We start from the raw sequence: 15,458 nt of genomic DNA on the forward strand, positions 1-15,458 counted from the left end.
GTCTTTTCAAAAAGAAGTAAGATACATTTAACTATGAGACGGGCAGAATGCAACAATCTTCTGAGCTAGCATTCTGTTTTAAGGACAAGAATTCAGTCAGTATATGAAAACAAAAACAATTTGCATCACCATTTTGGGGGACTGAAATACATTTCCTCCAACAACTAGTACTTAGCCCTAAATGCATGAATGAATTGCCACACATGCAATTACGATTGCATTAGCTTCCCATTTCTTTTTGCAAATCTCAAAAGCTCAGCATTTAGTCCTTATTTCTAACTTTTAATAAAATAGAGCACTTCAGTGCATGTAGTGTCCATGAACCAGCTATCATTCAAAGTGTCAAGCATCTAAACAACAAATGCTTACAAACTAGAAACATTTTCTAAAGAAATGTGAGAAGTGCTTAAACATGCTAATTCTGTGTGCCACAATACCATTGTTTTTGCCCATGTTACCATCCGCAAGGGAAAATTTGTCCAAACGGTCCAAAAAGTAACAGCACACTTTCAATAAGTTCATAGCATAGATGATTGTGTTTTGTTTAACACTTTTCCTCTCTACTTTCATCTCAAATTGTATATGCTATTCTAGATGACTGTTTTGGCACTGTATGCCTGAATACACTATTCAGACAATTGCTTGTTTTGTGCGAATCATTCTCATCAGTGTTCCCACCAGAGACACCTAAGAAATAATGAGGGCCTTTGTTTGGGACAAGCCTCGCAGGATGTTTTGAAGAATCATTATAGAAAGGTAAATTAGAATTTCAAACTTGCTGACACAGTCCCCCGGTCGATTCGTGATTTGAAGAGAGCAACAGGAAAATGAATACAGGAGGCTGAAGCATCCCCTTCTACATAATTATGGTAGGGCGAGCGGTTTCCTGATGTACTTGCGTCTGTCTTCTATTCATTACCGATCTAAATGGGATAATCTGGTCCGCTTCTATTGCTGCAGAGCCGTCGCATTTACGATTCAAGAGCCTGCACTGCAACACTGAATTGAATTAATTTGCTTCCCCAACTGAGGTGGCAAGAGGTTGAAAAGATCTGAGCAGAGAGCGAGCTCGGAAGTGTACATGAATTGATGTGTTTGTCGGAAGTAGGATGGAAGTGACAGGACAAGGATGAGTGGGACTAAAGGGTAGTGTGTGCACGGTAGCAACTATGAAAGAGGAGGGAAGAGTTATGGAAGAGAGATCATAGGAAATAAATGCGATTGTTTGCGGGCGAGTGACTGAGGAGAGAGAGGGAAGGGGGAGGTTTCCTAAGTGCTTGAGCATCAGTGACTGATAGAGGACAACATTGGAAGAGAGGTGCTGAGCATGCATCCGTCTCTAGTGTTATCTGTGCGTGCTCAGATGGGGTAGGAGATACGCTGCACTGTACGGGGCACAGTGGGAAAAGCCTGGCAACTCTGTGGAAGCTTTTTATAGACATAAGGAGCAGGAATAAGTCAAAACGGCATCAATTCTGGACCAAAGACACAAAAGCCAAGAGAAGACAAGCTACTGAAATCCTGAGCGATTTCTGGAGTAGGTTAGCTGATGTCCGCGACTCTCTTTGTCTCAGAGTATTGTTTTTTCCTCTGAGAGAAGCAATTTTTGTCACATCCTCCCAGGTGTCACACCAGATGCGTTCTTTTTTTGTCAGCTCGAGTGGCAATGTGACTTGTTCTTACTTTTCTTAGTGCCCTATTTGGATACATATTTTCTTCACATCAAATACTGATGGCTCCTGTACTGAAGGCTTTTTCTTCAATGTAAAATATGCTTCATGGTAACATTTCAGAATATGTGGAATTGCAATGGAGGATGCATATGTAGATGGGGAGAAACTGAAAAGATTTACAGATGACTTTTGGTACGTCACAAACCTCTCAAAATAGAAGCTCAAAAGGGTGTTTTACTTATTTATTTTCTGGCTGTCTTAAGAACAAAGGTTCTTTCATGCCAAAAATGATAACATTTGATTTAATTTGAACATCATACGGAAAAGATCAAAGCTTTGCTGAGAACGGTTTGTTTCAGTGCTGAAACTTTTCCAATTTTCTTGATGCCCTTTTCCTTTTTGAAAGTTACCCTTTTGAATTTACTGACAGTTACTAGATGTTCCTGGACTGAATTCGGCGTTTTCTATCATCAGCAGTACCACAAACAGCTATGCGATGATATTCGGACCAGAGAATGGGTCTTTTATCCAGATAGGTTTAAACAACACTGTGGTGGGCTTCAGACATGATGTCCAGTGTCCTGTCCCCTCCTGGCTGCCGCTGCTGCTGTCATCCCCATGTGAAGGATGTTTCAAGGCACAGCGCTAGGACCATTTGAACCGAGCACGAGCCCTGACCGGAGATCAGAGATCCGCAGGCACGTTAAGATGGTCATGGAACAGCTGGAGGAAGTTCTCGCTGAGCTCAAGGACGTGGCGAAAGAGCTCCGGGAGGTAAAACACACATTTTGGGCATGTTTTGACGGTTAAGGCATTGATTTGATAAAAATGTATTTGAACACAGTCTGACGATGCAATCTAGTAATCAAAACCTTTAAATCCATGGGTGTCCAATCCTGCTCCTGGAGGGCCAATGTCCTCCAGAGTTTAGCTCCAATTGCCCCAAACACACTTGCCTGGAAGTTTCTAGTAATCCTGAAGATCTTGATTAGCTTGTTCAGGTGTTTTTGATTAGGATTGGAGGTAAACTCTGCAGGAGAGTGTCCCTCCAGGAGCAGGATTGGACACTCCTTTTTTAACCCCACAAGGGGTCAACTACAAGCTTGAGCAAGGCACTGATCCCTACATTGTAGTGAAACATATGCAAGTACGCAAGTGCTTCTAGGTATGAATGATTGTTTTTGTGAATTCTTGCATTCTGAAATTTGCTGAAAACAATTCATAATGCAACACAAAGTATGCATTCACATTCTCAAAGTTGCTTTAGTTTAAAAGTGGTCGACATGTTTGTAAGTAGTTTACACCCTGTTTAATGGCATTGACTAGGGATGGAGACGTCCAGTCTTGGAGGGCCACTCTCCTGCAGAGTTTAACTCCATCCCTAATCAAAATATATCCAAAGTCACTGGATTGTTTAGAAGGTGTGTCTGATAAGGGATGGAACCATTTCAGGAACACAGGAAAAATGGGACTGCAATCTTGCAATGGACTGGTGAGCATTCATAATGTTTGCTACTTTCGTACTTTGGTTTCTGGTCTAAAAGCAACTACTGAAGAATACTTGTTAACTATACACAAATCAATAGACTCAAATACAGTGGGTACGTTTCATAATCATACACAAGGTCACAAATACATCCATGCCCCAGTGGTATGTCCATCTAGGGGCTGTTGACTGGACAGCTTGTCACCCAAACAGCAACCAACAGATAGATTAACAAGGAGAAAGGCTTGCAGGATGACACCCCCCACACACACCGTGACACCCCATGCAAGCAAGATGTCATCTGTGATGCCTAATTATCACCCGGCGAATCAGACAATGGGCCGACATGCGCGGGAGCGCATCTGATTTCCTCATCTTCTCACCTGTCAACGTCTCATCTCTTTTGCAGTTATCTCCCTTTGTGCTGGGCGACTGCTTTCAGCATTATGTGAGAGGACATCTCCTTAATTAATCTCTTTCCTCGGGTGGATATATATCTGCCTCATTACTGTCACTGAGTCTATGAGTGTCCCAGACTGGCATTTGTCTCATCATCTCAGTCACAGCTCCTCTGGATTTGTCTCATTTGTCTCCTTGGCCAAGTTCAGGCATCACCGGTAGCTCTACCGCTATTGCCTGAGTTAACACCTCCATCTGTCAATCACACCTTGCAGCAGAGCCTTATTGTTACTACTGACATCTTGTTATGGTTATTAGTTTTGCCACACGCATATCTGTCTTTCAGCTGTCTTTTATTCCATGGATAACAGCCAAACATTTGTCACGAATCTGAATTCTTTGCTGCCAAATGTAACCAGTACACTGCTCACTTACACGCCTTTGCTTGATCTATCAACACAGAATTATGCAGATGTCTTAAGTTCTTTTCATGTTTGTGTAATTAAATATTTTTGGCATATTTTACCATGCTTTAGCTAGCAATAAAAGTGTAGTACTTTCAGCTCCATTTAAAGTATTTTATCATGTTTAAATCCATTGCATATAATTCCACTGATTTCGCGCCAAAAATCGCACTTACACAAATCCTGTCTGGGCCCTTCTCTATTTTCTATTGTAAATATCAAATATGTGTATATATACAATAAAATACAATTTAAAAAGAGATCAGCAATTTTTAACCGGACTGACTATTATTTTATTGTTATTATTTACAGTACAATGGTGTAAACTACACTAATGGGAAAGCTGATGTCGATGTTGGTTGATGTTTTTGAAAATCTTGGTTGTTAAAGGGTAACTAAACTCTAAACCAACTTTTTTTAGTTAATGATCTGTAAGAATGGGACTTTATTAATACTGTTCATTGATTCGAGAAACTTTTTTGACATTTGTGTATAAAGTGTTTTAATTCTACAATATATGGTGTAAAAACGTCTGAGTGCTGCCCTCTCCAGGTTGAACGGTGGCTACTGCAGTTGAATTTTCCTATTGGATGTTTGGGGTGGTTCGTGACGTAACGGGTTGTTGGTGACATAGGCAAGTTCCATACAGACAGTTGCGTCTCAGGTTCACGCCCCCCTCCGCTGGGCTCTGCCCACTTTTCCAGCATTTTTCAAATATTGCCAGTGGGTGGAGTCAGGCTCTGACCAGGGGTTTAGTTACCCTTTAAGCCTCAAGCTTCTTATAATCAGCCAGGCTAACCTTTTGAAAAGTATTAGCTAAGTTTTGTTAGTAACCTTTGTAGTGAAGCTTTTTTCAAAAGTGTAGCTACTACTTAAGTAGCTTACACACTACTTTAAAATAAATTTAAACTACTTAAAGGGGTCACTGTCTCTTTAATTATCTATAACTATAACTATACAAATAGTAATCAATATTGTATATCAGACAAATAATTAGCAAAACAATTTGAAAATTTTGCTTCTGAATGTTCTCTGAATGTTCAAAAGAACCAATTTTTATGTTTATTTTTTATTTTTTTCTTGGTTATGTGAACATTAAGGGACCATTCTATTTTATTATGTTCTTTGAACGTTCTGAAACAAGTAGTAACATTTAAAAAATATTTGACAAACGTCCAACTAAAACTTTCCTGGAAAAAAGGTTCAATGAACTATGTAAGGCATAACTGACGACTGGCCGTTGAATTATTAGAAAAATAATGCACACCCGAGGTGGTAATGCGTGGAATTATTTTCAATAATTCAATGGGCCGGAGTCAATTATTCTGCTTACAGTTACCACACCTCAAAGAATTGTTCTGAAGATGTATTTCAAGACGTTTGTCAGGTTTTGTCCTTTAAACGTTCTTGTGTGTGGGACTAATTTCTTTTCAACCTCATCCCAAGCCTCTGTTGCTAATTCCAAAATGTAATTTTAGAGCTAGTAACAGAGGCTTCATCTACTGATAGCAGACTAATGACGATATTAATGCACATATATATATTATATATATATATATATATATATATATATATATAGAGAGAGAGAGAGAGAGAGAGAGAGAGAGAGAGAGAGATTAAGCTATGTGAGTTACCTCAGTCTGTGTGTCTCAACAGTGTTTGGCAGCAGCGTCTCTACTAATAGCGAAACTTTACGTTTATCTGCTCTTTGATAACATATAAAAATATCATATAAATTGTTACTATTTTACTGATAAAATCGCCAGAGCAGCACTGATAACACGTTTCTCTGTGAGTGTGTGTCCGTACTGTATGTGTGAGTGAGTGCTTAAGGTGAAGAGAGGGCGGGAGAAAGAGTGTGTGCTTTACGTTCATATTAAAACTTAATAATTCCATAATTTGGTGGAAAAAAACATGGAAATAATTTGTTGTTTTTGTCCTGTTGTTTACTATATTTATTTTCTTAGTCAGTGTCCTTGTAAGTTTTGGTTCTTTTGCTGTTGTTGGCTGTAAAGACCTTTGAAATGGCGAGGTGATATGGAGCTGTAATGCGGCCAAGACCTGCCTGGAACTACTTTAGCCGTGTGTTTCCTTGAAAATAATTGCACACCTTAGAACGTTCCTCAACCAATCAGAATCAAGCATTCAACAGCCCAAAGTATTAATAATGTTTTTTTGGAAACATTTGTAGAATGTTATTAAAGGTCAGACAACTTTTAATGACCGTTCTATAAACGTTACTGCAAGATGCCAGAACATTTGTCAAAGTTCTGAGAACGTTCCTGTTAGCTGGGGTAGTATATAACTGGAATGCACATCTGCCAAATGCATAAATATATATGTAGATATGATAATGTATATGGAGATTATTTTCAGAACAAATATATGGGAAGTCAGCAATTCTTGATGAAAAATGTATGTGGATAGAATCTGTTTTTAAATCTAATAGTTTCTTTCAGAGTCTCCAGCCAGCCTCCAGGTAAAAAAAATCAATCGCTAAAGAAGCCTAGAAGTGGTGATGGGTCTTTCTTACTGCTTTCAAATCAGGCTTCCTCTCGCTGTGCTTGTCAAAAGCTTGATCTGACCCACACTCTGTTCCAAACACACTCTGTTTAAAGGCCTTCTTGGAGGGTTTGGCAATTATCTGACACCAAGACCCGAGGTTCTGCAGGTAGGATGACTGTGAGACAAAGTGGATTAAAAAAAAACATTTGGGTGGTAACTTTTAGAATGGAATGGAATTTTTTGGACCCGCTACTTAATTAGATTTAGATGGGGGATTTAAACAATCCTCTAAATGGACTTTTTTTATTTTGTTATTGCTTTTATTGTGACCTTTATTATAAGTTCTACCAGAAAGACTCAGAAGGCAAAATACAGTAACAAGTATACATTTATTAACAGCCCTGCAAGCAAATATTATGATCTAAAGTTCTTTGGCGTATAGGCTCCGTCCGTAGCTCGCAATCCGAGGGTACGGAATCTGCATTTCCTGCCTGAAGACGAAGGGGGACCCCCTGGGAGATAGGGGAAGGGACCATCCTGGTGGTGGTGGGGAGGATGGAGGGGAAGGGACCATCCTTGTGGTGGAGGGGAGGATGGAGGGGAAGGGACCATCCTTGTGGTGGTGGGGAGGATGGAGGGGAAGGGACCCTGGTGGTGGTGGGGAGGATGGAGGGGAAGGAACCATCTTGGTGATGGTGGGGAGGATGGAGGGGAAGGGACCATCCTGGTGGTGGTGGGGAGGATTGAGGGGAAGGGACCCTGGTGGTGGTGGTGGTGAGGATGGAGGGGAAGGAACCATCTTGGTGATGGTGGGGAGGATGGAGGGGAAGGGACCCTGGTGATGGTGGGGAGGATGGAGGGGAAGGGACCCTGTCGATGGTGGGGAGGATGGAGGGGAAGGGACCCTGGTGGTGGTGGGGAGGATGGAGGGGAAGGGACCCTGCTGGTGGTGGGGAGGATGGAGGGGAAGGAACCATCTTGGTGATGGTGGGGAGGATGGAGGGGAAGGGACCCTGGTGGTGGTGGGGAGGATGGAGGGGAAGGGACCCTGTCGATGGTGGGGAGGATGGAGGGGAAGGGACCCTGGTGGTGGTGGGGAGGATGGAGGGGAAGGGACCCTGGTGGTGGTGGGGAGGATGGAGGGGAAGGGACCCTGTCGATGGTGGGGAGGATGGAGGGGAAGGGACCCTGGTGGTGGTGGGGAGGATGGAGGGGAAGGGACCCTGGTGGTGGTGGGGAGGATGGAGGGGAAGGGACCCTGTCGATGGTGGGGAGGATGGAGGGGAAGGGACCCTGGTGGTGGTGGGGAGGATGGAGGGGAAGGAACCATCTTGGTGATGGTGGGGAGGATGGAGGGGAAGGGACCCTGGTGGTGGTGGGGAGGATGGAGGGGAAGGAACCATCTTGGTGGTGGTGGGGAGGATGGAGGGGAAGGGACCCTGTCGATGGTGGGGAGGATGGAGGGGAAGGGACCCTGGTGGTGGTGGGGAGGATCGAGGGGAAGGAACCATCTTGGTGATGGTGGGGAGGATGGAGGGGAATGAAAGCGTCAGCATCTGCAAACTCAGACATGTGTAAGTACCGATCTTTTATACTAAAAGTATTAGAACACGATTGGATAGATGAGAAGGTAATAAGTGACGTAACAATTGAGTGTTCCCGGCAGAACTTACGCTAAAGCTTTAATTTCTATAACATACCTTTTATAACTTCTTTATTTTGTAAAACATCGGTCGTAAATTGTTATAAATAAGAAAAGAAATGAAGAGATCTTTTGAAAAATGTGATAAAAAATTATGTACATTCATATGAGATGGTGATGCATGATTTTGGTTAGAAAATACTGTTTATTTTACATGGAGAGGGTCGCCTCATTGGAGCCGCCATTTTGAGATCACAAGTATTTGACTAACTTTATTTTTGTAATGTCTCATTATTGGACACTTCAATCACGAAAATAAATTCATCATGGCCAACTGTGAATAATGTCTTAAAAATTTGCATTGGTAACTGAAAACCTCTGCATGATGAGACATCCACACCACTAGATGTCAGTGTCAAGTCCAAGACGACTGATAGTATATCAAACAAAAATGCTGAGTAATTTTTAATGTTGGAAGTTCTGATAAATTTTCTTCACTATTGTGTTTATATCCAAATGAAACCAACAAGAAAAAATGTAGAGTGGGGTTTGATTTTGTCCATGGGGAATTGATTGGATCGTTGATTAAGTACAAGTGTAGGCCAAATTACACTTTTCTGTCAGTATAAGTCAAGTATATACTTCACTGCAATTAGGTATATTTTTGAGAAGTACATAAAAAGTAGACTAAAATAATTTCTTGTTTTAAGTTTAAAAGAAATATACTAATAGCACATTTGAATAAACAACTTTTTTTGTAAGGGAAATGTCATACCGCCCTCCACAATGTAGCAGCACTCTGATCTCTGATCAGTTGTGTGTGGATGGCAAGAATGCATTAAACATGAACTGTCTCACAGCAGCGCACATCAGGGCACAACCCCATAAGAGATGATCTAATACCTCCCCCAGACAGGACCTTTCAGTGGAGTCCCAAAAATGTATCTCTCTGATAACCGCACAGCGCTTATCATACTTGGCAGTGTTCGATATATGTACTTGTAAATACAGTACATCATGTTTTTTCAGTCCTCACTTGTCTGCATTGCAAAAATCTTGGGATTGTTTACGTATTGTGTGCGCTTTCGAGCAGCAGGTGCGTTGTGAATGGATATTTGGACTTTTCAATGTCTGTCATTTGGGCATTTCCTGTTTACATTTGACTGCTCATTACCGAATCCCAACAGCCAAAAGCCTGTGGCTTGCCGCTGAATAGCCGATCTGCTATATTATAAACACTCAATGCTGCAACATCCTGGATTGAATGTGATGAGAAAGTTTGGCAGCAGCAAAGCACTGAGCTCATCAAAATCAGAAGCAGCAAATAACAGAACAATCTGTCATTATTAACTCTGATTCTTTAATCCAAATGCAGTGCTTTATCATCAGAATCCAAATCCAACATAACTGCATCATAAATAGCACACTAAGCTGCTTAATATTGATTAAAGATGTATTAAATCTGAACGCCATCCCATCAGAGATAACCATATATGTATGTTACATAATCTTATTAAAATCTACAGACAGACTTTCTGATCAAAGAGGCTTCCATCTGTGGTATCGCAACTCCTGTGCTTTGTTTTGTGTCTGAATTGTGTGCACCAGCCTTGAGACCCTGTTCAGAAAAGGAGCTGGGTAAAGCAAGAGAATATTGATAAGCGTATGGTTGAGTTCTTATGTAAGATGCAGTTACTAGCACAGCAGGATGACAAATTCCCTTCAGCACAAACAGATATTAAATATTCCAATGCCAGTGGGTGAAATGGGGTGAGATGGGGGAATATAGATAGAAAGGATATACATATCCATATATATATATATATATATATATATATATATATATATATATATATATACATATATATTACTAATTAATGGCTTATGCTCAGCCACATGAACTATGAAACTTCAGGTCTTTTCAACAACACTGAGAAACTAGATTTTAAATGAAATTGACCGTTCGCAATGACCCTTTTAGTTACTGTTGCTATGTCCGACAAGCCAGGCCGCTCTCACGCCACATCATGTTCTCACACAGTGACAAATACATCGCGGAGCAAAGAAAACACTGACAACGCGCTGACAGACAGGACAGACCAGGTTACTTTTGATATTAAACAAAGTCTCAACTTTCAAAATTAGGTCATTTTTTAAAGAAATTGAAACAATAAATACCGTTTTGTGGCTCTTTAATGTGTCACGACCGATCACTGTAGAGCCTCTTAAAGCCGATCATCTCGTCCTTCTAGTTAATTTATAGCATCAAATAAACATGAATGAACATAAGAAGGAATGTTGTTTTAAAGACAGTGCAATCAGTTTTTCAAGTTCAAATCCTCCAACGTTAATCTACTAACTCTCTTGACTGATTTGTCGGACAAAAATGGCAGATTATGATTGGTCAGATCGCCTGTCAATCAAACTCCCTGCGAAGGGTAAATTCCAGGGCGTTGCTATGTGCTTGCTTAGCCATTGCTTAGCCATTGCATTAGCCATTGTAGTGCTGCTGCTGTGGTGTTCGGGGTGGTTTTTTACTGGCTCTAGTTAAAAAAGTGCACCCCAAAATCTCTATAACATTCTGGTCAACAGAATTGGCATAAGTTCCACCTTAAAATATGGGATTTTTTCACTCTGATGCCAATTTGTAACTGTTTTGGTGACTATTTAGTGGCTAAGTCATATGAATATTTTGTGCAATCTGTTTACGCCCTACTGGCAGTTAAAAAACTTCATGCCGACTTTAAAAATGTTTGTATTCCACAGAAGAAAGATGTTTAAACTGGTTTGAAACAACATAAGGTTAAGTAAAAGATAGCAGAATATTCTTTTTTGAGTGAACTATCCCTTTAAAAATGAACAAAAGCTTCAGATATCGTTATGAGAGTTATTTCATGACATTTATTCAATTTTCTCTTTTTCTATTCAGGTTGTGGCCCAAATTGACAAGTTAACATCAGATATCGACCTTGACTCAGAGGATGACCTGACAATAGTGTGCTGCAGCAAGGACCGTGGCGACCTCTTGCACAATGAGACATTATACGACAACCACTTAATGCACAATCCTCTCCGTAACCCAACCATAGCCAAGAAGCAAGAGTTAGACCTCTACCGCAGGAGCTGTGGAGACTTACCTGCCCTCAATGGACCATTAAAGGCCCCAAACAGCCCTAAAGCCTCCTGGCTCTTTGGATCTGGAGGAAGGATCCATTCTTATGACAAGACGCTATATCATGCATTGTGCTGTGATGATGATTACAATGAAGTTAGAGGTGGAATAACTCTATCATCAAGGCTGTCGTCCACAGACTCTGTGTTTTCATCTTCACCTCCTAAGTTTTTGACTCCCACATGTAAACGTAAAACTTACTCCAGCCCAGACTCGAAGAAAAGAGTCCTCCGTAGCTGCAGTACGCAAACCGTTTCTGATAAAAGCACACAAACTCACTTCCCATACATTCCAGCCAAGCAGAGACCTTCAAGTGACTACAAGAACTAAAACTTCTGCAAATATCCCAAAACAAATATCTGTATTTATTTTTTTCACACACTTAAGCTGTTCCGAAACCATATGACTTTCTTTGTTCTGTGGAACACAGGAGGTGAAATTTAATGTCTTGATATAATAAAAACAAATGAAAGAGAACTAGGTATGTGAAGCTGAATAATGACAAAAAAGTCACCGTATGACTTGTTCAAAATCTTCTGAATATACACTACTGGTCAAAAGCTTGAAATAATTAAGACATTGTTTTTTATGTTTTTGAAAGAAGTATGTTATGCTCTCCAAAGCTGCATTTATTTGATGAAAAAACAGTGAAACAGTAATAATGTGAAATTGTCACGATTCCCTGTGTCTAAAATTGTCACGATTCCCTGTGTCTGATGAAATCTTATTTTGAAATTCTGTTGTCTTGCTGTGCCTGTGTTCTCTTCCCATGGTTTAGTTCCCACTCTTACAGTAAACGCCACCGGCAGAGTCTCATTGCGTCATGGCCAACACACCTTAAGTTAGTCCAGTGATCTCTGAGCTCTCGTGTCCGGGGATCTCAGCGCTCTCAAGTCTGGTGATCTCTGCGCTCTTGAGTCCGATGATCTCTGAGCCCTTGAGTCCAGTGATCTCTGCGGCCTCCTGTCCGGTGATCTCAGCGGTCTCGAGTCCAGTGATCTCTGAGCCCTCTTGTCCGGTGATCTCTGTGCTCTTGAGTCCGATGATCTCTGAGCCCTCGTGTTCGGTGATCTCAGCGCTCTCGAGTCCGTGACTTCTGCACTCTCGAGTCCGGTGATCTTTGAGCCCTCGAGTCTGTGATCTCTGAGCCCTCGAGTCCGTGATCGCTGCACCCTCGAGTCCAGTGATCTCATCGCTCTTGAGTCCGTGATTTCTGCACTCTCTAGTCCGGTGATCTCTGAGCCCTCGAGTCCGTGATCTCTGTGCCCTCGAGTCCAGTGATCTCTGAGCCCTCGAGTACGTGATCTCTGTGGTCTCGAGTCCGTGATCTCTGAGCCCTCGAGTCCAGTGATCTCTGAGCCCTCGAGTCCGTAATCTCTGTGGTTTTAAGTCTGTGATCTCTGAGCCCTCGAGGCCGGTGATCTCTATGCCCTCATGTCCGGTGATCTCTGCGGCCTCATGTCCGGTTATCTCTGCGGCCTTGAGTCCGGTGATCTCTGCGCCGTTGTGTCTGGTGATCTCTGCGCCTTCGAGTCCGTGATCTCTGAGCCCTCGAGTCCGGTGAACTCTGCACCCTCGAGTCCGGTGATCTCTGTGCCCTCACGTCCGGTGATCTCTGTGCCCTCACGTCCGGTGATCTCTGCGGCTTCGAGTCCGTGATCTCTGAGCCCTCGAGTCCGGTGAACTCTGCACCCTCGAGTCCGGTGATCTCTGTGCCCTCACGTCCGGTGATCTCTGCGGCTTCGAGTCCGGTGATCTCTGCGCCGTCGTGTCTGGTGATCTCTGCGCCTTTGAATCCGGTGATCTCAGCGCTCTCGAGTCCGGTGATCTCTGAGCCCTTGTGTCCGGTGATCTCTGTAAACTCGAGTCCAATGATCTCTGAGCCCTCGTGTCCGGTGATCTCTGCGCTCTTGAGTCCCGTGATCTCAGCGCTCTCGAGTCAGTGATTTCAGCACTCTCGAGTCCGGTGATCTCTGAGCCCTCGAGTCCGTGATCTCTGAGCCCTTGTGTCCGGTGATCTCTGCGCTCTCAAGTCCGGTGATCTTTGAGCCCTCATGTCCGGTGATCTCTGCGCTCTTGAGTCCCGTGATCTCAGCGCTCTCGAGTCAGTGATTTCAGCACTCTCGAGTCCGGTGATCTCTGAGCCCTCGAGTCCGTGATCTCTAAGCCCTTGAGTGAGTGATCTCTGCGGTCTTGAGTCCGTGATCTCTGAGCCCTTGAGTCCAGTGATCTCTGAGCCCTCGAGTCCGGTGATCTCTGAGCCCTCGTGTCCGTGATCTCTGAGCCCTCGAGTCCGTGATCTCTGCAGTCTCGAATCCGTGTCTGAGCCCTCGTGTCCATGATCTCTGAGCCCTCGAGGCCGGTGATCTCTATGCCCTCATGTCCGGTGATCTCTGCGGCCTCATGTCCGGTTATCTCTGCGGCCTTGAGTCCGGTGATCTCTGCGCCGTTGTGTCTGGTGATCTCTGCGCCTTCGAGTCCGTGATCTCTGAGCCCTCGAGTCCGGTGAACTCTGCACCCTCGAGTCCGGTGATCTCTGTGCCCTCACGTCCGGTGATCTCTGCGGCTTCGAGTCCGGTGATCTCTGCGCCGTCGTGTCTGGTGATCTCTGCGCCTTTGAATCCGGTGATCTCAGCGCTCTCGAGTCCGGTGATCTCTGAGCCCTTGTGTCCGGTGATCTTTGTAAACTCGAGTCCAATGATCTCTGAGCCCTCGTGTCCGGTGATCTCTGCGCTCTTGAGTCCCGTGATCTCAGCGCTCTCGAGTCAGTGATTTCAGCACTCTCGAGTCCGGTGATCTCTGAGCCCTCGAGTCCGTGATCTCTGAGCCCTTGTGTCCGGTGATCTCTGCGCTCTCAAGTCCGGTGATCTTTGAGCCCTCATGTCCGGTGATCTCTGCGCTCTTGAGTCCCGTGATCTCAGCGCTCTCGAGTCAGTGATTTCAGCACTCTCGAGTCCGGTGATCTCTGAGCCCTCGAGTTCGTGATCTCTAAGCCCTTGAGTGAGTGATCTCTGCGGTCTTGAGTCCGTGATCTCTGAGCCCTTGAGTCCAGTGATCTCTGAGCCCTCGAGTCCGGTGATCTCTGAGCCCTCGTGTCCGTGATCTCTGAGCCCTCGAGTCCGTGATCTCTGCAGTCTCGAATCCGTGTCTGAGCCCTCGTGTCCATGATCTCTGCAGTCTCGAGTCCGGTGATCTCTGCACCCTCGAGTCCGGGGATCTCTGTGCCCTCATGTCCGGTGATCTCTGCGCCCCCGAGTCCGGTGATCTCTGCGCCCTCGAGTCCGTTGATCTCTGCGCTGTCGTGTCTGGTGATCTCTGCACCGTCGTGTCTGGTGATCTCTGCGCCTTCGTGTCTGGTGATCTCTGCGCCTTCGAGTCCGGTGATCTCAGTGCTCTCGAGTCCGGTGATCTCTGAGCCCTCGTGTCCGGTGATCTCTGTGAACTCGAGTCCAGTGATCTCTACGCCCTCGAGTCTGGTGATCTCAGCGCTCTCAAGTCTGGTGATCTCTGCGCCCTCTTGACCGGTGATCTCTGCGCCCTTGAGTCCGGTGATCTCTGCAAACTCGAGTCCGGTGATCTCTGAGCCATCGTGTCCGGTGATCTCTGAGCCATCGAGTGTGGTGATCTCTGAGCCATTGAGTCCGGTGATCTCAGCACTCTCAAGTCTGGTGATCTCTGCGCCCTCATGACCGGTGATCTCTGGGCCCTTGAGTTTGGTGGTCTCTGCGAACTTGAATCTGCGAATCTCTGAGCCATCGAGTCCAGTGATCTCTGCGACATTGAGTCCGGTGATCTCTGAGCCATTGAGTCCGGCGGTCTCGAGTCCGTGATCTCTGAGCCCTCGAGTCCGGTGATCTCTGCGCCCTTGAGTCCGGTGATCTCTGCGTCGTTGAGTCCTGTGATCTCAGAGCCCTTGAGTCCGGTGATCTCTGCACCCTTGAGTCCGGTGATCTCTGCGTCCTCGAGTCCAGTGATCTCTGCGACATCGAGTCCGGTGATCTCTGAGCCATCGAGTCCTGCGGTCTCGAGTCCGTGATCTCTGAGCCCTCGAGTCCGGTGATCTCTGCGTCCCCGAGTCCTGTGATCTCAGATCCCTCGAGTCCGGTGATCTCTGAGC

The 15,458-nt window shown here is 44.4% G+C and overlaps 1 protein-coding gene across 1 annotated transcript; it reads left to right on the forward strand.

Moving 5' to 3' along the window:
- The first annotated feature begins 1,271 nt into the window (after window positions 1-1,271).
- Window positions 1,272-11,813, forward strand: LOC143720454 (inhibitory synaptic factor 1). Its single transcript, XM_077209926.1, has 2 exons — window positions 1,272-2,447; window positions 11,099-11,813. The coding sequence occupies exons 1-2, from the start codon at window positions 2,301-2,303 to the stop codon at window positions 11,669-11,671; spliced, it is 720 nt and encodes a 239-aa protein (XP_077066041.1). The 5' UTR covers window positions 1,272-2,300; the 3' UTR covers window positions 11,672-11,813.
- Window positions 11,814-15,458: the final 3,645 nt, after the last annotated feature.

Source organism: Siphateles boraxobius, unplaced genomic scaffold, assembly GCF_051911475.1.
Source record: "Siphateles boraxobius isolate OS27281-9 unplaced genomic scaffold, OSU_SipBor_1 65, whole genome shotgun sequence".
NCBI lineage: Eukaryota > Metazoa > Chordata > Actinopteri > Cypriniformes > Leuciscidae > Siphateles > Siphateles boraxobius.